Source organism: Alligator mississippiensis, chromosome 8 (assembly GCF_030867095.1).
Source record: "Alligator mississippiensis isolate rAllMis1 chromosome 8, rAllMis1, whole genome shotgun sequence".
Taxonomy (NCBI): domain Eukaryota; kingdom Metazoa; phylum Chordata; order Crocodylia; family Alligatoridae; genus Alligator; species Alligator mississippiensis.
Window position 1 is genome coordinate 64,833,634 of NC_081831.1, and position 23,668 is coordinate 64,857,301.

Here is a 23,668-nt window from a genome sequence, read left to right on the forward strand (position 1 = left end):
TTTATAGACTCTAATAAACTCTTGAAAGTATTTCTTCCCACATGTTTCCACATCATTTAGCAAAATAAGGTTCTAGTTCTTATTGTGACCATTCCATGTTTTTGTAAGATAACAATATGTTGTTGTTTGTCTGAAGCCCCATTTAAAGAGATGAGTTATAATACTAATGTTTCTTTCTGATAGTTCGTTATTCCTGGTGTCATTAGTAACTGTGTTTGTCTGCCTAAATTCCCACTGCTATTTCGATTGCATTCAATGTTGTTCATTTTCTTCCTTGACCTTTGCAGAGTATTGCTGTGTGCTTTTAAGTAATTGTTGATTATCAGTTGTAATAGAACTAATTCATGTTTGTATTACACTAGTGTGTAGAAAATTTTCCTATGAGTAGTTGATGTATGTTCTTTGAAAAGCTATTTGTGATGAAAGGCATTATGTAAATGTAACAAAATAAAGCAGTTTGACATGGTGGGAAAGACGATATTGAAGGTGACATCTCACTTCAATTAAGAGGATATAGCTTGTAACCTTAGCGAGGAAATTTTCCCAAGGGATATACATAAAGAAACAGCCTTTCAGCTTTGAAATTTTGTTGTGTAATGATTTACTTTACTCAGAAATATGCCTTTGTTAAGCATGGCTGGGGTTTTTCTCATGTTTATGTTTAATTCATATTAGTGCTAAGGAGCTACATAAATCTCAAGGTGAGAATAAACCTTCTAAATGTTAATTTGGTTCTTGGTGTTTGGGATACCCTGAATTTTTCCTCAAGAAATTCATAACTGTTACAGCCTGTGACCCTCAGTAAGATGCAAGCACACTTCAGGTCCCTCATATCTCATTTTGAGCAGACAGAGCTCCAGGGACATCACTACATTGTAGAAAAATGCAAATGCATCAAAAGCAAGAAAACTACTTTGGGACAGGCACGTTTGGCAAAGACAAAAATGCTAAGTGGGCTGTTTGTTAGCAACACTAGACCTGTTGTTCCAGGTACCTACAACAGCGTTTTTGGGAAAACACCCTTCACGGCAGTACTATTAGTTCAGTTGCAGTGGCCATAAGAAATGATAGGAGTGTTCCTATAGATAACAGTGGTCACACTAGCACTTTTATCATTGCTGCTGTGGAATGGTGATGGCAGCATAGTGCCCAAAAAATTAGTGTAGACAGAGCTTCAGAAACACTAGTACATGGTAGGAAAAATGCAAATGCATCAAAAGCAGTATCTTCCAAGAAAACTATTGTGGGACAAGCACGTTTGAGTGATGGCATGTTGTTTTTAATCAAATGTGAAGACTGAACCAACTGTTTATTAAAAGTAGTCTGAGATCTTCAGACCAATAATAGAGTAAACCTGAATTAAAACACTACAAATGCAGCAAACATTATCAATTGCACGCATACTTTTGAAACTTTTACCCTTAGGAACCTAAGTCCCATTTTCAAAAGTGAAGTAGGTAGTTAAAAGTATATGCTCAGTGAAGGGGTCTTAGGCTTTTACGTTAGTTCTGAAAATCTCTGATGTTCTTAGTTTTAATATGGAGTTTTAAATTGTTTTACCAGAAGATTAGATAGAAAAGAAAGGACGCGTGGGTGTTTTTTGGAAAGGAACCGTAACATACTTGGTTTCAGTTCTTTCCTTTCTCTTCATAGGTAGAACTGCCATTCAGTACAACTAAAATCAGGTTTGTGTTTTCTCCATATTACTGATAAAGGTCTTTTTCCTGTCAGGATTATGTCATCTTTGTTGATAAGTAGAGCTGGATGAAAAATCAATAACACAAGGTGCTAAAATATTTTAAAGTACTGCTAAGATTTCTAACCTTATCTAAGGATAGTCTATAAGCAAGGATCACAAACATGTTTGTGTGTTGTTGGGGTTTGGTTTTTTTTGGGCGGGGGAGTTGTTTTTTGCTCCAAACTTGGGAGGAAGGATAAAGATTGAATATGCAAAGGCACTTTTTTAACAAACAAACAAAAAAAATTGCCAAAAAAATACTCTGTTCTTCACTCGTGTTAGACCCTCACATTGTATTTGGGCCATGTGTGGATCTACCATTAATGTCAGTGAGTGTGCGGGGAGGGAAATAATATAGAATATTCTGCCCTCCAGCTACTCTTCAGCTAAGAGAAGAATTGTGCCTTTAGTCTAGCTAATATTTTCCTTTAATGTTGATTGAGTTGATTAATGATGAATGAAGAACAATGCCCTGCCATTTGAGGCTTCCCAAATGAAAGCAAAGAGAATATGGGACATAAAAGTAACTAGGCCAGTGATGAAATGAAATAAAAATTATCATTACAGTAACACAAGCTGATCTGTAAATTGTTGAATCATTACAGCCGTGAAAACAAGGTTATGCAATGTTAGCATATTGTTCAGTGTAAGACCTAGCAAATCACTTGGGAATGCTGTAGTTTGGAGATAAATATCTGTCTTTTTGCATATTTTAGGGCAGGGGCAGGCAATTATTTCAGCTGGAGGGCTGCTTAATGAGTTTTGGTGAGCTGTCAAGGACCACAAAGGTAGCCTCATCCCTTGACAGGCACCCCGCCCACAGTCATTATCTTGGGACCAGAAGTCTTGCCCCCTAACTCCTGACCTTTGCCACCAGAAGTCCCTTCCCTCGCCCCCAGAAGTACTTTTGGGAAGAGGATTTGCCATCTTGGAACTAGAAAAAAGGCAAATTATATACTAAAAATCAAACATTGACAATAACATATTTTAATTTTTTGTTTTAAAAAAAATATTTTTGTCCTGATTTGTGTGCATTTGCATTGCATATATAGAGGTGATTGCATAATACCTCAAAATGATGTCTTACTCTTATATATTGCGGGGAGTGTGGTGGGGTGTGTGGATGGGTATAGGGTTTGTTGGGGGCAGTGTGTGCGGATGTGGTGGGTGTGGGTGGGAATGGTGTTTGTAGGGTGTGTGGAGGGGGAAGGGGGCTGGGGGGGGTGTGGGGGGAGTATGTGAGGTGTATGCTCATAGTAGTGAGTGGCAATTCCCCCCAGAGGTACATGGGTGTGTGTTTGGGGAGGGGGAGGGTGTGGGTGGGTGTGGTGTTTATGGGGTGTATGATTGTTTGTGGGGGAGGGTTTGTGGGTATGGTGGGGTCTGCATGGGAGGTCTCTGTTGCATCCCCCTGAGCTGGTCAGCACTCACCCCCACCCCACAAAAGCCCAGAGCCTGCGCACCCTGTGGTGCCTCCCCACCACTGCCAACAGCGCAGTCTCAGCCCTGCCCCATGCCTACTCCGGACTGACCCTGGCAGGAGTGGATCAGTTGGACCACCTGCACACACAGACCAGACCCCAGCCTGCTGCGTGCCTGCTCTGAACTGCCTGCCGGTGGCGCGTCCTGCCACCCGATGAGCACGCAGCGGGGCTGGGATGGCTCCGTGGCTGGACTCCCTTTCCTAGACAGCCCAGGCAGCAGCGGCTCCTTCCAGCTGCCGCTACTGGTCCCAGCCCTGCAGTACTGGTGGGGATCTGCATGCATAGTTCCAACCTGGTCCATCCCGCATCTGCCTCAGATTCACCTGTGCTGAACAACAGTGATGGCTGGGTAGAAACTTGCTCAGTGTTGGGGAAAAGTGGCCCCTTCCCCTCGCCCCTGTTGGGCTCTTCCTGCTGCAGCCTCCCAGAGCTCACGCAGGGCTGCCCTGCAGCTGTTCTGCACTGTCACCGCTGTCCCGCTGTGATGGTGGTGGAGACGCAGGGCAGCCTGGCATGGGCTCCGTGCAGCTGCAGCAGGAAGAGCCCGGCAGCGGCAAGGGGGAGGGGCTGCTTTTCCCCCATGGTGAGTAACAGTTTCTGCCTGGCTGCCACTGCTGCTCAGCTCAGACAAGTCCGGAGTAGGCGCGGGGCAGAGCGGAGCTAAGCATACGGGTCCCCACTGGTACCATGGGGCTGGAGCCAGGTGTGGTGGCAGCCAGAAGGAGCCACCACTGCCTGGGCTGCTTAGAAAGGCATTCTCGCTGCAGAGCCACCCCAGCCCTGCTGGTGCACAGGGGGTGGCAGGATGCACCATGGCTGGATAGTGCCTGGGCCAGGTGAGACCAAGGGCCCTGCTGCAGGCCAGACAAAGGCCCTTGGGCCATATTTTGCCCACCCCTGTTTTAGGGGATTAGATGTGTCTTTAGATGTCAAATCTGTTTATTTGGTAAATTGGATTAATTTAATGAACAATTTAAAAAGGAGAGAAGATCATTTGAGAGCACTTTTTTCTTTACTGTGTAAAATTTAAAAAAACCCTAACCCAAAACAGTCCACTCATTTCTCTCTCAAATATGGTACTGAGTTCTGTATTCTGTCTTAATGCCACGATCAGCTGAAAGTGTGATCAACAGTAATCCCATGGTAGGTCTGTTTAGAACAAAACACAAATGTTTTAGAAAGAAGTAACATTAAATCAAGATGTTTCCCATGTTGTCTTAACACTCTCTAATGTACTTAGGCATTTTCAAGCACTTAGTTAATACTTGCAGTTAATTCCCTGGGGGTCAGATATGGCCAAGGGAAATGTGCTGTGGTTGCACTGTTGCAGTGCTTCCGGCTGCTGTCAGTTATTGATTTTATTGGATGCTTACAGTTGTCTGTATGCTTTAAAAAAACAGTGTGCAAACTCTGACTCATTTAACATTGCAGTAAAATTCCACAGTTGTCACAATGTGGAATGAATCTGTGTCTTGGGAATTTATGTTAAATTAGAAAAGAAAGAAAATCCCCAAATTTCACAATGGAAGACATGGAGACAATATAGAAAAATAATGAAATACCCTATTGAGTGATATCTTTATTCTTAGCAAATATCCTTTGTGAGCACTGTTACATGCATTTGAATTGCAGTTCATATTAAAATGGAGACTGTGATTACGTGCAAAGACCTATGTTATGGTCCTGTAGTAAGCCATCAATCTCATAAAAGCAAGGGTAGTCCTCATAAAAGCTGCTTGTTTTAAGCCTATCATATTTAAATACTTAAGCGTTCCCTGTTCTTGGTTAGCAAGTGTTTAAGTGTGGAGACACATTTAAGCAGAGCAGACCCAAGTGAGGCGAGGGTGAATGTGAGCTGCTCTCTGTGGGCTCAGCGCTCTCAGCTCTGCTCCCTTTGCCCTGGGAGCCCCGTGCCGGCTGCATGCCCCCTGCCCGCCCAGCAGCGGAGGGGCACAACTTGCTGCCCCCACTGCTGCTAGGTGGGCAGGAGGTGCACAGCCAGTGCGGGGCTCCTGGGGCAAAGGCAGCAGAGCAGGAAGCCCCAAGCCCACAGTGAGCAACCTGCATTTGTCCTATGCACAAATCTGGGGGGTAGCATATTCCCCCCCATGCATCCCCTGGGGTACGTACACGGTAGAGTTGTGCAAAGCTATGGTAGCAGATTAGATTTGGAGGAGATTTGCCCGATTCGGTGGCCAAATCTCTGAATCAGGAGACCCATTAATCTCTCTGAGTCGAATCAGAAGCCTCCAAATCTATCTGGAGATTCAGCCATAGACTGTACATGCAGGCACTAGGCAGTGCTGGCAGGAGCAGTTGAGGGAGTAGCTGGACGAGCCCCAGCTTGAGCCAGTAGCCCCAGAAGAAGCTGCAGCTTGTCCGGCTGCTCATCTGGCTGCTGCCCGCCCACCCCCCCCCCCGGCAAGGCAGGCAGTGCTGGCAGCCCCGGGAAAAGCTGCGTAGGCTGGGGGGGGGGGGGGGGGGGGTGATTGGGGAGCTGGGGGAAATGAACAGGGGCTTCTTCAGTTCCTGGTTCGATTTCCCAGTTCGATCCCCCAGCTCGCTGATCGTTCCTTCCAGCCCCTGAGGCTTTTCCCAGGGCTGCCAGCACTGCCTGCCTCGCCCTGGCAGCAGAGCAAGCAGATGAGCCACGTTTTTTTCTGGGACTGCTGGCTCAAGCTGGGGTTTGTTCGGCTGCTCCCACCGACACTGCCTGCCTGTATAGTCTATGGCCGAATAAGATTCGGTGCCAAATATCTTTGGATTCATCTGAATCGAATTGGGAGAGTGATTCGAGTCAGCAGATCGAATCACTGTCCTTCTAAATCGCAGAATCTGAAACGAATACTTTCCACTTTGCACAGGCCTAGTGCGCAGTGGTTGGGAGCCACCCCCTCCCTACATCTCCTGGATGAGCTGCCCATGGCTCCATCCTGCCCCTCACCCCAGCCCTGAATCCCATGCACACCCTGGCTGGGCAGTGTCCCCAGACCCTGCCCCACTCCTTCCCTCACTGTGGGGTTCTCAATCTGTCCCACCACCACCACCCCCTGCCCCTTCTCCTCCTTAGACGTACCTGCAGGGAGCTGCTCTCCACGGTGCTCAACTGTATTCCTGGCCACGTGCATGTGTGTGGCCACACACATGCACCCGGAGCCCCCTGTGGCTTACTCTCAGCAGCCCCAAGTAGGGCCCCTTGCAGGCTAGAAATGCTGCCTGCCTGCCAAGGGAACCCAGGCATCTGGGAGCCCTGTCCCCATGGGGAAGAGGGAACCCCGGTGTCCTGGGCTCTGGCCAGAAGGCATAATTATCAGTAAACATTTCAACTACAATGGCCCAAAAAAGCTGGTAGTCAATAATGTCATTTCCTCTTTTACCAGGGTCAGTTCAATATTTAACTGATATATCGGTCTAGTTTCCTCTTACGTAAAAATAAAATTTGGTGAAATTCTGTGATTTATCAAAATGGGTACTGGTGCCACTGAATGATCAGAAATGGTTGAATAAATGTGTATTGAATGTTGAGAAAGTATAAAGCTGCTAGCCAGTATAAGTACGTCACCCTTTGGGGAGCATATCTTCCAGGAATGTACATGTTTTGCAGAAAGGCATCCCTCTTACAGGGCACTGAGCAATAATTCTCCTTTTTTGGTGAAAAAATCTGCAGCTATCACTCCTGATCTTCACTTGGCACTATCCACTCCCATTCCTTCATCTGTTGTATCTGACTGCCATAGGCCTGTCCCTCAAGTCAAATCCATATAGCAGACTCAAATCATTTCACTGAAACCATTGATATGAACCAACTGTACAGTTGGGATAGAGTGGGATGACAACCATGTCTGTTCCAGCCATACAGTTGGTCCAGTAAAAGTACCCACAAGAATTCTTGCCTCTCATTTTGAATTACCTTTTAAAATCTGTTCCACATCAGAGATTTTTAAAAATATAAATCGTATATACCACAAAACTTGACATATCAGATGTCCAGTATTTGGAATCTTACTGTGCTGGGTGATGTGATTCATCAGGCTTACAGCTGCCGTACCAAACGGCATTAGTTAAGAGCTGATCTTAAACAAATATATAGGACATATAGGAGCTGACTGTCTTCAAGAGCAAGAAGATGCAGGGGTATAACATTGTATGCAAGATGGTCTGAACAAGTAGAATATGTCTTGTTAGTTCTCTCTTTCTCTCTTTCTGGTATTATTTTTCCATTGCCTGATTTCTAGAAATGTTCGAGATTTTTGCCAGTACATATACTTGTCTCTGTCTCTTTAATTACACTTGATCTTATTTTACTTTTTTTTTTTTTTTGGTATGTTCTTAATTAACATTTCATACATAGTGCAGTTCTAAATTTCTGGATACCTTTAGTTTTTCTAGTGTGTGGGGGAGAGGGGAATCTCTGCCTACTCGTTTAATTGACACTGAACATGAGTATCTCTGCTCCTTCAGATCAGATCAGTCTTTTAAAGCTGATTAATATAGTGGGATGATGGCAGCAGTGTGTGGCATTTCAATTTGTTATTCACTCATGTTAAAGAGCGTTTATCTCAAATTTATAACATTGTTACAGTAATTGAGGTTAATTAAGCCACAAACAATATGAGCAGGAGCAATTGGGCTATTTTTAAGCAATCTGAAATGTCATTTGACAATAGAATTAATTTGCAAACTTTGAAGTAATGGCAACAATCTCTGCACTCAAAGCCTAATGTCATGGGGGCAGACTGTTACTATCATCTTGATCTTTCGGAAGCAATGTGTTTTAATAACACAGTTGTCTTGCACCTGTTTGTTTAGCTGTGCATAGTTATATATCCTAACATGCTGAAATGTTTAGTGTAAACATGTTGGCATCTTGTACAACCCTGTTTCACTCATGACTGTTGCAGATTAGTTTTTGGAACAAAATGCTGGGCTTTGACACATTTGCTCGCAATACCTTATTTAATTTTCTCTGTTTCAGTGACAGGAACACAGGCTAAAGGTCTTACATCTGTTGGCTACACATATGAGCAGGGAGAATCTCAGTGCTTACCTTTCTTAACTATTTATCAGCTAAATTACAGAAGATCATCTGCTGCTCCGGTCTCATGATTCCTTTCTGTCTTTTTATCTAGGTCGTTCCCTAGGTCATTGAGTGCAAAGAACAAGATCTGACTACAGAGCTTCTATTCCTCCAGTTAAACTAGGCCCTTTTATAGTATGCTTTCTATTTCTTATAACAAGCTGCATCAGCCCAACTACAAAATCTTCTTGCCTATCACTTATCCTAGTGACTGATAATAAAAATGTTTATGATATCTGCTCATCCATCCCAAAACATTAGAAGTTGGAGGGAAAGAGATGGGGAGAACTTTGCAATGCTGAACAACAGTGAACTTAAGTTACTAGGCACTCATCATGATACTCCAAATGACATGACACGACATGAAGATATGGCTGTACAAGAGACAGTTAGATGGTCCTGTGAAAGATACAGGGGAGAAGGAAACAACAGGTGGAGAAGAGAGGCTAGAGACATGTAAGATGTCATGAGAAAAAACTTGAAACACAGAATGAGAACACAGTAACAAGGCATTGGAGTATGGAGCAAATTACAAAAAATACATAGTGAGACAGTTGTGAAGGGGGGGAAATGCATTTTTGATACTTTAGGGTTTATGTATAAAGCCTAAAAATGAGGGAGCTAGGAGGGGGTTTTCTTTCTCTTTTTTTTTTTTTTTTTTTACTGTTAGACATTTTGGATCATCTCTAGACTGGAAGTCTTCAGCAATTGAAGAATCAGTGAAATGGTGACCAGAGCAAGTGTTGCAACTGAACATCTGACTATTTTTAGTCAGATTAATTTTAAACTTGACTAAAACAATATTTGGTTGAGTTAGAGAAGCTCTTTAAAAAGTCTGTCATGTTGGATAAAGTGTTAGCACTCTTGCTCCATAAATTGAATATTAAGAGCTATCGATCTTTGTGATTTCCTCAGAGGTTGCAGGAAGAAAGAGCAGATGTAATGTCTCTGACATTTCAGAATTTCTGAGAGAGAAAGCAAACAGGAAACCACTTCAGGTTTCTCTCTAGATGGTACAGAACCCAATCAAATGAAAAAATTCTTCCCAGGTCACCTTGACAGGTGAGCTTCCACTGAAAGCAGCGGGTTGTGTAGTGTATTTGCTGCTTTTTGATATATCAATAAGGCCTAAGGAGATGTGTGGGGCATAATTTTAACTTAGTAATAAGAAGTGCAAGTCTACTCTTTGTGGTTTTACTGGAGGATTTGTATCATGCCTGTAGGGACATACTGTGTATGAACTTTCGTTCCCTTGTATGAGGAGCAAGTTAACAAAACCAAAGGCTGTTTTAAGCAGTCCAGATAATAATAACTTCTACCACTAATGTTTTTCTGACCTAGTCTGTTTGTCTTAATCTTGCCCATTTTCCAATTGCCTATACTGGTTGCCAGGAAAAATAACAATTAACATATAAACAAAAGCAGAAAATATAAGCTTGGGAGTAAGGGTAAGGGCAAGCCTCTGTCACATAACATACAGGTGCAAAAGATGTACAACCCATTTTTTTCTCTGCCCACCTGTCTTGCTTACATTTTGCTCTGTTATACATTTTCAAGAAAAGCATGAGCAAAACCGACCAAATAGGTATTTGTGTTGAAACATCAACTTTTGCAGTTCCTGATTTCTTGTATGTGATTATTCAGTTGTGCAGCTGTTAAAATATTGTCTAGAAATCCAAAAATTTTAATTTATTTTTTTTAAACTGATGCAGCAGTGAAAAGATGTAAAGAGACTTTTATGAGTCTTCAAGGCCTGTTGGAAGTGTCTTGATATTTTAAAAAGAGACAGGTAAAATACTTGTTTTTAGTGACTCAGATGCCTTAAAAATGCTAAAGCTATAAATAGGCTGTTCACACAAGACTTGATGGATACCTAGCAACTGATAGGAGCAATTTTAGACTATCAATGCTTTATGTATGTTTTCACGGATAATATACTCTGGGAATTCAAATTTTTTGTAATTTGACTTCTGGCAAATGTCAGACACACTTCCCTTTCCTGCAAAGCCTACTCCTTTACTTAAAGAACTGTTTTCTCTCAATATCCTTTTTTGCCTAGACATCTTCCTGTCCTCAAATCTGTTTTTAATCTATCTATAAGCTAATTTATTTTGGGTTCCTTGTTTGTTTTTCTAGCACATGCTTCACTAAATGTAAATGACATTCTTAGGTGACAACGATTACTCTGAGATCCCTTTAAGTCAGTGGTTCTCAACCTTTTTAGACTCAAGATGTCTCTGAATAGACTTGAGGCACCCCATAGCAAATACCCACTCTTAGTTTTTACTCTTATTTTTTGTAATTAAAAATGAAAGAGTTTTTCTTTTGTAAAGAATTCAGAAAGACTACAACTATGGTTTCTGTTTGAAATCTGAGTTTATCTTACGAATTATGCACGTAAGCCTAACAGTGCTAATGTGTGGCATGCCACAGTATCTCTCAATTCTTTGAGATTCCCCAAAAATCTCAAGGCACCCCAGTTCTGGAGTATACTTCCCCTCCCCCTCCCCAAAAAGATATCAAAATCCCTTAGTTTGACTAGGATATGATGTAGACTTCATCTCAAGTGAAGTATATTTTTTAGTGCAACATTGGGCTGTTTATAAAATTGAGTCTTTAACCGGAAGCAAGATGAATTAAAAATAGAATGTTGTACTATATTGCTGTGTTGGGAGTTGGACAACTAACTGCTAATAGTGTCTTAGGCCCTAAACCCACATAAAGTGCCATGCAGTTACTGCTGTATACTTATTCACATGGATACACTATTTGGTAATACTGTTGAAACTTTCAGATTTCTCAAATTATTTTTTCCATGTTAGCCTAAAATGTCAGCTACAGCTGTTGCATTTTAAAACAGTAATTTGTACAGAGAGCTCTCGTGGGTTTAATGCTCCAACAAATCATGTAATATCTTTGGAAATGTTCAAAATGAGCATTTTAAAAAGTTGCTAAAGGAATAACACTTTCCTGTTTGCTTTTTCAATTCTTTCCTTACTTATGAACAGTTAGTCGCTTTTGTGCGTCAGAGCGCTGCTCCTGGTAACTTATCCTACTGGAGTTGGCTGCCACATCATAGTTGTCTGGGTGTTATGTATTAATATTACATTATTTCTAGCCACTCCTATCTGAACCAAAATGTCTTTTGTTACTGACTTCATTCCTCCTACCACACATCACTGTGCACTAAATCAGTGTTTGAATTAGTGTTCTGGAGTCCAGCAAGTTCTCTGTACCGTTCAAATTTGTTGCAGTTCAATATTTGACGTTCTAGCAGATGATAATATAGTTCAATTTATTCGTCTCTAAAAACACTTACTCAGTTACTTTCCTATTCTCCTTTGAACCTGATAAAGAAACAGTGAATTAATTTTTGATAAATGGAGACTTACTAATTAGATAAATAATGGTACTAGATTAATGGCTAGCTCTTACTTAATTTAAAATATTATGTAGTAAAACAACTCTCTCTCTACGATATTCACTGAAGGTTGCAATCCAAGCTACAGGCTGAAGAACTCCTTTTAATAAAAAAAAAAAAAATGCTCTGCATCTACCATTATTAAATATTCTGACTGCCTTATGCAGCCTGTAAAACTGTGGAATGAATAGCTGTGTTCCCACTTTCTCGGTAGGGTTTTTTTGGAGATATTTTTCTCTTGTAGTCACATAAGTTTTTTTTTCCTAGGGCGCCAATGCCTCTGCTTTGGAGAAAGAGATTGGTCCGGAACAGTTTCCTGTGAATGAACATTATTTTGGCTTGGTCAATGTGAGTGACTGACTTATTACTTTTTTGTGTGCTGTTTTCTGTTTTGGTCCTTCAGAAAATGACTGGAATTTCTTTGAGAACCTTATCTGTGGGTAGGTCTGGCACAAAGTGAGAATCTGCTTAAACACATCTGTAATCTGCTTGCAACATTTTATATTTTCATTATTAAAAATAATATTTATTTTACATTCTTATTTTGCTGTACTTATGAGTAAAAAGTCTAAGAGAAGGACTCAGACTTGAGCATGTTTTAAATATAGGATCATAGTAATCAGAACTGGAAAAGGTCCATTAAATGATGTATGTAATGTGATTTAAGATCTATCTTGGACATTAAAAATTGCCTAACTTATGATATAGCCACTAAATTAAGAATTCTGAAACAAATGCAACATTATAATAATCCTGTTGTTTAGGATAGGGGTTGGCGACACACAGCTCACAGGCTGGATCCAGCCCAAGAGCCACTGGATCTGGCCAACAGAGCCTTCTGGCTCTGCCCAGGCTGGGGCTGCACTGCTGCCATTTCTCCCCACCCCCTAATCCCTGGCTGCAGCATGGGTGCAGTTTCCAGCCAGTGGGAAACTGAGCTGGGGCTGGCTGTGCCTGGGCTGCAGCAGGGGTGGAGGGAAGGGTAGCAGCAGTGTAGACAACTGCCTGGCCTGGGTACATCTTCCCACTGGCTGGAAGCTGCAATCACTCCTCAGCCAAGGAACAGCAAGGCTGGGAAAAGCAGTGATGGCACAGGCACAACTCCCAGCTGCCTGGCTGTGATGTGGGTGCAGGCAAACCCTACTTGCTGCTGACACACCAGCAAAGCCACCTGATCTGTGCTGGACTGCATCCTGGTCGCTCCAGTCCGTGGCTTGAAAGGTTGCCAGCCCCTAGTTTAGGACATCAGACTAGTGCTTTCAGATTGAGAAAGCAAGTATTGTACCTGATCTGTAGCATCCTTTTATTAATGACAGGATGTAGGAAATGAAAACACATATAATGATCACTAGGTATAATTCATTTTTAAGGCAGAAGTACCCCTTCTGCCACTAATGGGTATTTCACATCAAAACTGAAGAACAAACTGAAAGTATTTTTGAATACAGTTAATGGATCTATTAAATATAGTTTGTATAGGGCTACATGTCTACAACCAAGTTTGATTTAATTGATTTTCATTTTGTCTCTAGAAGATGGTGTTCTCAGAGATTAACAATCTAAACACTCTGACTCATCTTCCTTACGTGTCATATTAACTGCTGTCCCAAGCCTGTTGAGATTTGTCTCATAATGGGAATGGAAGGCATGTTCAATTGCAACATAAATAGCAAAGCTATGGATAGTTTGAAGAAAAAATAGCATTCTAAAAATAACAACAAAAATAATGTTTTGCCGTCCACACACACTGTTCACAAGGACACAGATGGCCAATATTACTGTACTTAATTTCCTGTCATGAATTCTTTGGGCACTCACTTTTCCATCCAACTCCATTGCCAATTCCCTAATTTTCTTCCTCCCAAATTATTCCCAGCCCTCACAGTATACTTTGAAATCAGCTGGATCATACAAAGAGATACAGATCAGTTTTAGCCCACTTTCTGAAACATAACATTTTCAATTTTCAAGACTTTTGTCTTGAAAATGCAGCCTATGAGAACCCTTTGATGGGACATGTAAAAGTACTTTAAACTGAATTAAATTTCAAGAAGGTGAGAGCTAAATATCTTTACAAAGCTTGTTTCAGTGAAAGAGTTGTGTGGGGTTTTTTGGGGGGATGTTGTTTCTTTTTTTATTTTTTTTAATAGTTAAAAAAATTTCAAGCTATTTACTAGCCTGAGTTCTCCAGTCACATTTGCCTACATTTTAAAAAAATCTCTGCTGTCACTGTAAAAACATTTCTCTATAGTGAAAGAGGAAACATTGAAATTCAGATGCAAAGTGCTGGTAGCTGTCAATCTGGCCAAACAGCAGAAACCCATCTAATTTATAATATATAAATGTTGGTTTTCGAGAGTGCTGGTCTATAATACAGATAGGTACAAAGTCAGTAGCTGTGGGTCTTGGACCCTTGGATGATATTCTGGCCCTGCTGAAGTCAGTAGGAGTTCTGTGGAGCCAAGATTTCATTCTTGGTTTGGTTTTACTTTTGTCCTTGAGGCTCCAATATAATATTTGTGGTATGTGCCTCTTGCATTAATGAAGTATCCAGCATGCTTTTGGATGCAATATCATTAAACTACAAACAAAAGGCAGATAGGTGATTGGAGGAAAAATATCTCATATGTTAATATCCAATAATCATCTAAGTAGTTGCTAGTAATAGAGCATATTTTTAAAAGAAGGAACATGTAGGTTTTTTTGTTTTGTTTTGTTTTGGTTTTAAGTTGACTGTTTCACCATATTTCTTAGGAGACTATTACAATTACACAGCCTTTTACATCCTGCTTGTACAAAGCTTTTTTGTTAGTTTGTCTTATTCATGCTTTTGGTTTTGGATCTCTCAGTTCAACTTATTCGTTCTGTCCTGGATATTTATATCCTTTAAATGTTTGAAGACCTGTATAAAGTGTTTTTGTGTTTCTCTCCTAACTACACTGCATATTTTTACTTTTTCCCCAGTCCCCTATCATTCTTGTTTCTCTTCTTTGAATAAATTCTCTTCCTTTCACCTTCATGCCTTGGAAATTTGCACCAAATTGAGGCAGTATGCTCATACTAGTGGTGTGCACAGGGTCTATTTATTCCATTCTCTTGTGATTCCTGTGGGTGAACAGTCTAAAAATCCAAGTTGCCTGTTTGCTTTCTTGTTGTAGCACAAACTTTAGTGCCTACTATCATGTCTACATTCAGCAAAGCTCATTTCTAGGTTTCCACTTTCCATTAAATGAATGTGAGTTCTTTTCTTCTGAAAGTATTACTTACCTGCTCTTCTCAGAGGAGTCTTGGTTTTTTTTTTTCCTCTGCCAGTGTTTTTAATTATTCCAGGTCCTATTTCTCTGTTCTCACTGGTGCTGGCAACTCTTACCAATTGTCTATCTTCCACAAATTATGCTAATGTGATGCTTTTTCAGTCATGTGTATCAGTTAATAAAGATGTGACTTAGCCTGACTTGCACATTTGTTTTGGTCATATAAATAGCAGTTCTAACCATCGTTTCCTTTTTCTTATATTTGCATAAGCTTCAGTTTGTATAAAGTATATACGGCTGTAACCTTTTGAGCTGTATGAATTAAACTCTGATTTTGTATTTGCCCGCTCAGCGAGTTGGCTGTCAGTGTTCAATCACCCTGCTATAGTAATTATATAAAATTCTGGTGAGCACTGGTAGCCATGTTCTCAGAGTACCACTTAATGTTATTATCAGCATTCTACACTCGGATCATCTGTACGTTAATTTTGTTTGTTTAAAATATTTCCCTCAGAATGCTCTTGAGATGCAGCATCTCATTACAGAAGGATCCTGGGGAATGGGAAACCTGGAATCACTGCTGGCTCCTTTGCAGAAGCAGTATTGCACAATCTAGCCATTGTAAAATAAATGGCATGTGCTACCATAAACAGAAGAATCCAAACCAACAAAAACAGGCTATTTCATGTAGCTGTATAAAAGCATCCGATTTTCATGGGTTAAACATTTCTCCTTGTTAGGCAATCTGGGATCCTTTGCATCTAAGACATTGCTTACCATCATTACTGTCCTTTTTTCTGTAATGACACGGCCTTCAGATAAGGCAAATGTAAACCAGCTGCTCTCTAGATAGTTCCACATAATACTTCTGCCAATGTTTCACTGTAAAAGGTTGCATGTACTGTGATATATTGTACAATAGTATTAAAAGGGGTTTTGGTGTCCAATGAAGGCAAGACAAGGCTTTCTGAGTAAATCCAATATCTTTTATTAGATCAATTCAAATAATTGTAAAACATCTTCTTAACAAGTTTTCGGGCACAAACACCTTTCTTCAGGCTGCGGAAGCATCTGCAGATGGTCTGTGCTCTTCCTGCCAAGAAGAATTTTTCTAACAATTTGAGTTGCTCTGTTAAGGTTCTTTGTGTAAATCTTTTGTCTGCCTATGTCTTTAGACCAACACGGCTACAACCTACACCCCTGAAACAATGAAGGCAAATTATTTCACAGTTTTATCTTTGAACATTTCTTATTTTAGTATAGCTGATATGAAGGAACATGGTGATGCTTTCAGTTCCCATCTTGTCATTTTGTTTGTTTGGCTTGTGTACCCTCCAAGAACTCTGTGGCCCCTCTTCGTATAGACCACAGCAGCCTCTGCCCTGCCTAGGACAAATACCTATATCCCATGCTGTCCCTTGCCAGTTTTACCTGCCTGGGCGAAGTTTGGAAACAGCCATAACTTGAGCCAGATATTAGGATTCTTTCAAGAAACTAATTGTATTACAATTCATTTAATTTACCAAATGAATTAATTTTACTACCACCTACACTACACAAGAAAACCCCTGCAGATAATAAAAATGGTAACAGTAGTATCCATCCTCCACAGCTTTGAGAAAGGTATTACTGGTATGTCCTACCTCAGCTCTCATAATGGAGAAGGCTTACTTTTTAATTTCCCCAGCCTGCTGGAAACTGTGACCATAATTTGAAACTAGCAGTGATTTTTCTTTTGTCTGCCCATACCAAGCCACCATCCTGGGGCTTCTTTTCCAAAACTTTTTTTTTTGAGTGGGTGGCTGGGGAATGAGGGAATGCAGGGAGAGGAGGGGAGAAGCCTTTTGAGGTATATTGAATTAGGACCCAAAACGTTGCTTTATAAAAATCTTGGTCTGTGAATCTTTGCCTGTTCATTTGATTCTCAGTGGGTGTCCATCCACTGTTCTTTTCTTTCTCTCTCTGTTTTTGTTTGGTTTGGTTTGGTGTTTTACTGTTGGGTAGACTATTAATAGCATCATTGGCATTCCCCACTCAAACTTGAAGATACCCGCTGATACTAGTAGTATTTTTATTAAAGCAACATAAAAAACTCTTTAGCATTTATTTAACAGCCGCCAGATAAGCTTTTGGGGTAGAGAGGGGGATGTTTTGTTGTCTGTTTTGTTTTTTAATTGAGAGCTGCCCACAAGAGCATCACCCATAAAAATAAGCCTCCTCTTCTCACGTTAATATTTATGTATTTAATTGGTGGAAAAAATCAATAGTCTTATGCTTTACCATCAATACCGATATTGTGCTTCTAAATTGATCATCGCTCAGAATGCCAAATTTCATAAATACAGTTAGTATTACAAATGGCACTATGAAGCTAAAAATTGTATGCAGAAAATATTTTTGTAAATACCAGATACAATCGATATAATATGTTAAATATCTGAAATAAGTTTCTCACTTGCTTCTAATAATTTATGCTCTTTTGTTTCTTTCACTTTTCTGTCTTTGGACAGAGAAATTGTCACTCTTTCTTGAGGTTTCTCACACTGTTGTGTTAGGTTTCCAGTATTTAAGGTGTAATATCTTGATTAAAAAGTCAATTTTTAGTTTTATAAATGTTTCTTTACCTATTAGTCTTTGTAACACCTCCTGTCTTTGCAGTAGCAATCTTAATGTTCTCTTGTTACTTTGTAACAGACATAATGTGAAAATGTGTATTTGTTTCTTTCTTGGTTTGTTTTAATCAGTTTGGCAATACCTGCTACTGCAACTCAGTCCTACAGGCACTTTATTTTTGTCGTCCGTTTCGGGAAAAAGTTTTGGCATACAAGGTCCAGCCCCGGAAGAAGGAAAGCCTACTTACGTGCCTCTCCGATCTCTTCAATAGCATTGCCACGCAAAAGAAGAAGGTGGGGGTCATCCCTCCCAAGAAATTTATTTCTCGATTGAGGAAAGAAAATGGTAAATGAATAAATGAAGTACTTGCAAATTTCCATATTGGATATTCAAACTGCACATTGATATGTGACAGTAACTTTCTTTTCAAGTGTATCTAAATTGACTGACTTTTACAAACTTTAGCAACCAGATATTGAAAGGTTCTGGTCCCAATTTGTGATTCAAGTTTTCCCCACTTTTGTGGTATAAAGAAGGACCTGATGTCCTTGTAGGTGGGTTTTCCTGTTGCATCCATTTTAGTACAGGTCAAACACATGGTAGAATATATGCCAAGAACTCACAGTACTCTGTGTCCAGACTCCCTCTTCTTCTTCTCTGCCCCAAAGTAGTTACCCAGGGTAACTTTTTGCATTTTTGGCAGTCAGCACCCATTAAACTGGAGAGCTGAATTAAGTTTTATAAACTTGCCTTTCTTGAAAAGCTAAGAATTAGGAGGAGTAATCTAGAGTACATAAACATCACTGTTAGAGTGGTATCATGCATGTTTTTTTTTATAGCAACTTCAGTCGTATATCCCAAAATGATCTGAACAGTTCAGTAATAGCTGTGGCTTAGAAAAATTCTTGATTATAGATGAGAGTAGTACCCATGCAGTGATTCCCATGAGCAGTTTAACATGGCATTGTTAGTTTTAGCATATTACGCTCTTTCATTCTCCCAAACCTCTTCTTTCCAGAGTTGTTCGATAATTATATGCAGCAAGATGCACATGAATTCCTAAACTACTTACTAAACACTATTGCTGACTTGCTCCAAGAAGAGAAAAAGCAAGAGAAACAGAATGGCAAACTCCAGAATGGCAGCATTGAGAGTGAAGAAGGGGAAAAGACTGATCTCACGTGGGTCCATGAAATCTTCCAAGGAACACTAACTAATGAAACCAGATGTCTTAACTGTGAAGCTGTACGTTTAAAAACCAAACTGAAAAAACCCTTTTTTATTTGATTTTCAAAGGTCTTCAACCCTTTTCCCCTAACTCTAAGCAGTTTTTCATTTATGAAGGTAGATGAAATAGAACAATGTGTGTTCTAATTAAAAAAATAGAACCTAACCTATTTTATGACTGTATCAGCTGTCCATTGAAACTAATACTCGTTAAGGTATGTTTCATCCATCATCCCCTTCCTGCTTTCCCCACAGCAATCTGTGCCTGGCTGATATGAGCAGTTTTTTTGTCTTCACATAATTTTTTGGCAAAGTGATGGATAGTGTACGTTGTTTTTATATGAGAGTAACTCACCATTATTTTACCTGTTGCAATAGCTGAATATAATAGTATCTTAAGTTAAAAGGATGAATTTCTGGGTGTTGATCAGTACTCATTTGAAAACAAAAAGCATGCCAGAAAGACTAAAACTAAAAGAACCAAATGACCTTTAGGCCAAAAATTTTGTAGTTAGCTACATAGTAATGAAATCCTAGCAGAGGAGAGAAAAGAGAAATGATAAAAATATCTGGCACTAATGCTTTCAAGTAGCTCTCAGTGTTAAAAGTGTTTCTGAGTCTAAAATTATGGCTATATTCTGAACCGAGACTTTGTACAAATTTCATTATGGGGTTATTCCAGACTTTGAGCCGAATTGTAATTAATGCACAGATCAGAAGATGGTTTTCCCTACTGCCAGTATTTCTGTCTCAGGAGCTGAATGAAAATCCATCTTTCTTTCTGCTTTTATACCATCCCTATATTGGAGAAATACAGCAGATAATTTCACCAACCTGCAAAATAGGTTGGAATCCATTTTAAGTCTGCAAGAGAACTCACTAGTAAAAAAAATTACCAGTGAAGTAAGCAGAAGTGTTTAAGGCAATGTCTGTTCCCCTTCTGGGCCAAATCCAGGACCACTGGATAGATATTATAGCTAACTGTGTGTGGCCCTGAGCACACACCAAAGATGCCTGAGTTGGAGCACAGCCCCTGGGGTATGCAGTCTGGAGTGCACCAACCCAGTTACACTGCCTAATTTTCAAGTTCTGGTGCACATAAGGTAGGTTCCTGTGGGCAGGTGCCATACACATCAGGTGGCAGTCCCAGGCTTGTACACAAGCCCCTGAGGGTACAAGGGAGATGGAAATTTTGTGGAGGGAGGAAGCAACCTTTTCTTATTTAGTCTTTTTGGGGACTGTTCTGATTCAGGCTGTATCTGTATTTCTAGAATTGTTCAAAAAAGAGCCCCTGAGTGCATTCATCAAACTATGAGATGTTCTCATTTCTCTCAGGACCTGTGCCTTTTCAGGTGTGTTAAACCATTCTAAATCTGCCAGATTACAAGCTGCTATGATTTATTTCTCCTTATTTTTTCAAGGTTAGTAGCAAAGATGAGGACTTTCTGGACCTTTCGGTTGATGTGGAACAAAATACATCAATTACTCACTGCCTAAGGTAAATGAAAGAGAGACTCTGTGGGTATATGGAAAGGACACCAGTGCACACATTCAGAGCAGAATGTCTGGTTTAACTATCAAATTGGGCAACAGTTAATGTTCACAGCTTACTGTGAAATTTTTCTGCTCACAATCCTGTTGTGTGTCATTTCGTTAACGCTGTAAGGAAGTATCCATTTAGTCAGATCTAATAAAGCTGCTGATTTCTTAGTATTCTTGGGTACATCAACACTTGCACTTTACTGCGGAGTAGACTAATTAGCTGCACAGGAAAACGTCACTGTCTACACACACACACCAGTATTAGGGCACAGTACACTAATTAACTCCACAGTCGGAGACAGTACTCTCTTATGGCAGAGTAATTAACTGTGCTGAAAGACTTGTAGACGATGACTGGGCAGGGGTCTGACTCCTGGCTGCTGCCTAGCCACAGCTCCACAGGTTATGCACCCTCATGCTGCAGTCAGCCCCAACACCACCATCTGGAGCCTGGGACTGACTTCCTGTATCCCCCCAGCCCCCCACCAACCTGGGCCTGCCCCATCCAGCCTCAAATTGCTGCCATCCCAGGCACACAAGTAGGTGCTGTGCTTGGGAGCAATCTGTTCTGGCTCAAGCAGCTCCTCAGTTTATTGCTTCACCTTAATTCCATGTGTAGATGCACCCAGTGTGTGTTTCGTAGTGGGAACTCAGAATAGGATGTATCTTTTTGATGGGGATTTGAAGGGCTACTTGATTTGTATAAGTTTTAGCAAAGTTAACTCCATGTATTCAGAATATTTTTCCCCTTCATTTTGCTGAAATGCTTTTGATCTTTGCCAGGAGAGGGTTGAGTTTCTTGGGTTAGGTGTTGTTAGAATTCACTGCTCTAGAATTCACTCTTTTTGGGGGGGTGTCTGGCAATGCCTGTGCTTATCAAATGTAAGGATGCTTTGCAAGATGCACATTGAACCTAGGTTTTTAATACCAGGTATGGGTTGTAATGATGACTGAAGGTTGGGGAGTGATTTGATCATGTGGCCAAATGATAGTTAATGATCATGGGTTTTAATTTTTGTACCAGCACCTGAATAGAAATGTGAAATAGATAATGTTACAAACAGTCATGGTCAGATACCAACCAGTTTATGTATGGAAAGAAGCCACGTTCAAGAAAGAAACAGATACCACAGGGGGACAGATAAAAGTAAAAGTAGTGGCTTGGAGATGCCCTAGTTTGAAAGAGGGGACTTTTCATCATTTCTCGTACAGGTTTCTTTTGCCTGATGTTAGTAGGGTAGTAGCTGATAACCAGATGGAGATGACTGAGTTTTCCTGGGTTTTCTGAGTTTGACTGAGTTTTCTAGTTCAGTGTTTTTTTTGCATTTAATTTCCACAGGGGGTTCAGTAATACTGAGACTCTATGCAGTGAATACAAATACTACTGTGAGCAGTGTCGCAGTAAACAGGAAGCACAGAAAAGGTAAGGTTAGGTTACCCTGGAACATGATGATGCTTTCTTGGTGCTGGCAGGCACCTGCATAACTATACATTGTTAATCTAGTAGTGTTTCTTAACACGTTCTGATTGAGGGTGTTGTGCTTTCTTTTCTCTCTCATAATCAAAGGAGAAATCAGTAGGTCAGTTTCACATTTTTCCTGTCTTACCCAGCATACTATTGTAAATCCATCTTTTACACTTCTTAGTTAATAGCAGTTTGGATACAAGGGCAGAGGCTTATTCCCTTTCACTTCCGTGATGTTGATATAGATTGTGTCTAGCACTGGCAACCCTCTGTCTTTCATCCAAATGTCAGTTGTATTATAAATCTTTCCCACTCTTCCTAGAGTTACATTTTTTTGTGGCAGCAACCTTTCTGCCTTCTAGCTAGATTATTTTTTGGGAGAAAAAAATTCAAGGGCTGCGTTGTAACATGTTTTCTTTTGTTTTTTATGGTCCAGAATGAGAGTGAAAAAGTTGCCCATGATTCTAGCTCTGCACTTAAAGAGGTTCAAATACATGGACCAGCTGCATCGATATACCAAACTCTCCTACCGTGTAGTCTTTCCCTTAGAGCTTCGGCTTTTTAACACTTCAGGCGATGCTACAAACCCAGACAGAATGTACGACCTTGTGGCTGTAGTTGTTCACTGTGGCAGGTATGTCTCATGCTTTTAGAGATTTAGGTGAATTTCCATGAGAATTGCACTGAATTGGTCTTTCATGTTCTACTCTATGCCACTGCAAGGAGCACTCTTAGTAACTCAGCTAATCTATTGAAAGGATAAAAAGTGGTTCAATAGTTTTAAGTCTAACACTTTTTGGAAATTCTTTTATACTACTTATGCCTTTTCATAGTCTCATGCTTGCTGGGCTTTTTATTTATTTATTTTTATTCAGCTTAAAATATGCTAAAATTTCATTCACGCAGGCCTTGTCCCAGCAAAACAGGAGAGGAATCAAAAACTACAAGTGAGCAAAATAACATAAAAGGAACTGTTTAAAAACTGTTACTAAAGTGGAATTTGTACATCCCATCTTGGTACTTGATAAAATTTTCTTTAAAAAAAAATGGTGCCACCAAGTGGCTAAATTACATACTTCTGATTTTATTTTTTTTTTAAACAGCTACGTAATTTTGACCTCACCGGTTTGAAACTGATTTAAAACCATTGCAAGTAGTAGTTTGGTTTTTTTTTAAACAGTACACATAGGGAAAAGCACTCAAAACATTGGTTTGTCAGGAAAAGTCTTACACTTTTAAGAGAAGCCAGAAAAAAGTGTTTAAAACTGAAATACCTCTTGAAAGGTAAATCTTAAAATAACTAGAAGTCTGGTGCAGTGTCTTTATAGAATATCAGAAATATTTGAAAAGCATCAGTTAGGAAAGCAGAGGATCAACAAAATCAGTACACTGGTGTTGAAAGTATTAATGATAAATCTGTGCTATACCTAATTCTAATCTGGATGATATTGTGAAACCACTCTGCTGCGGTCACATTATTGCAGCGGCAATTTGCTCAGATCCCAACCTTGCAGGTTTTTAATGTGGAAGCTAAACCTCTAAGATTATACTTGTGTTCATTGTAATAACCTTCAACCATGGCACACAAAAATGGTTATAGGGAGGATTTTTGTTTTACCAAATGACTCAGGAGTTCTGCAAAGCTGCTGTCTTGTAAACCTGGGGCTTTTTCAATGAATCAGCAGTTTTTGCTATTTTTAACACTTATCAGGCTGGCACTTACCAATTTATTTTCTGATAGTTTTAGATTTTTCAATACATCTGTTAAAATACTTTTATGGTTTCGCTCATTCATTTACTTAGACAAGCTTTTATTTAAAAGTAGGGAAAGCATTAGGCAAACATAA

General features: G+C 40.1%; 1 protein-coding gene across 2 annotated transcripts in view; it reads left to right on the top strand.

Moving 5' to 3' along the window:
• Nucleotides 1–23,668, top strand: part of LOC102560382 (ubiquitin carboxyl-terminal hydrolase 12) — a 52,033-nt gene that overhangs the window by 18,924 nt on the left and 9,441 nt on the right. For both annotated transcript variants that reach the window (XM_006263659.4, XM_006263658.4), the window contains exons 2-7: nucleotides 11,988–12,068; nucleotides 17,719–17,932; nucleotides 18,606–18,832; nucleotides 20,236–20,312; nucleotides 21,696–21,779; nucleotides 22,258–22,455. In XM_006263659.4, coding sequence (XP_006263721.2) covers nucleotides 11,988–12,068; nucleotides 17,719–17,932; nucleotides 18,606–18,832; nucleotides 20,236–20,312; nucleotides 21,696–21,779; nucleotides 22,258–22,455 — 881 coding nt within the window. The remainder of the gene's footprint in view (nucleotides 1–11,987; nucleotides 12,069–17,718; nucleotides 17,933–18,605; nucleotides 18,833–20,235; nucleotides 20,313–21,695; nucleotides 21,780–22,257; nucleotides 22,456–23,668) is intronic.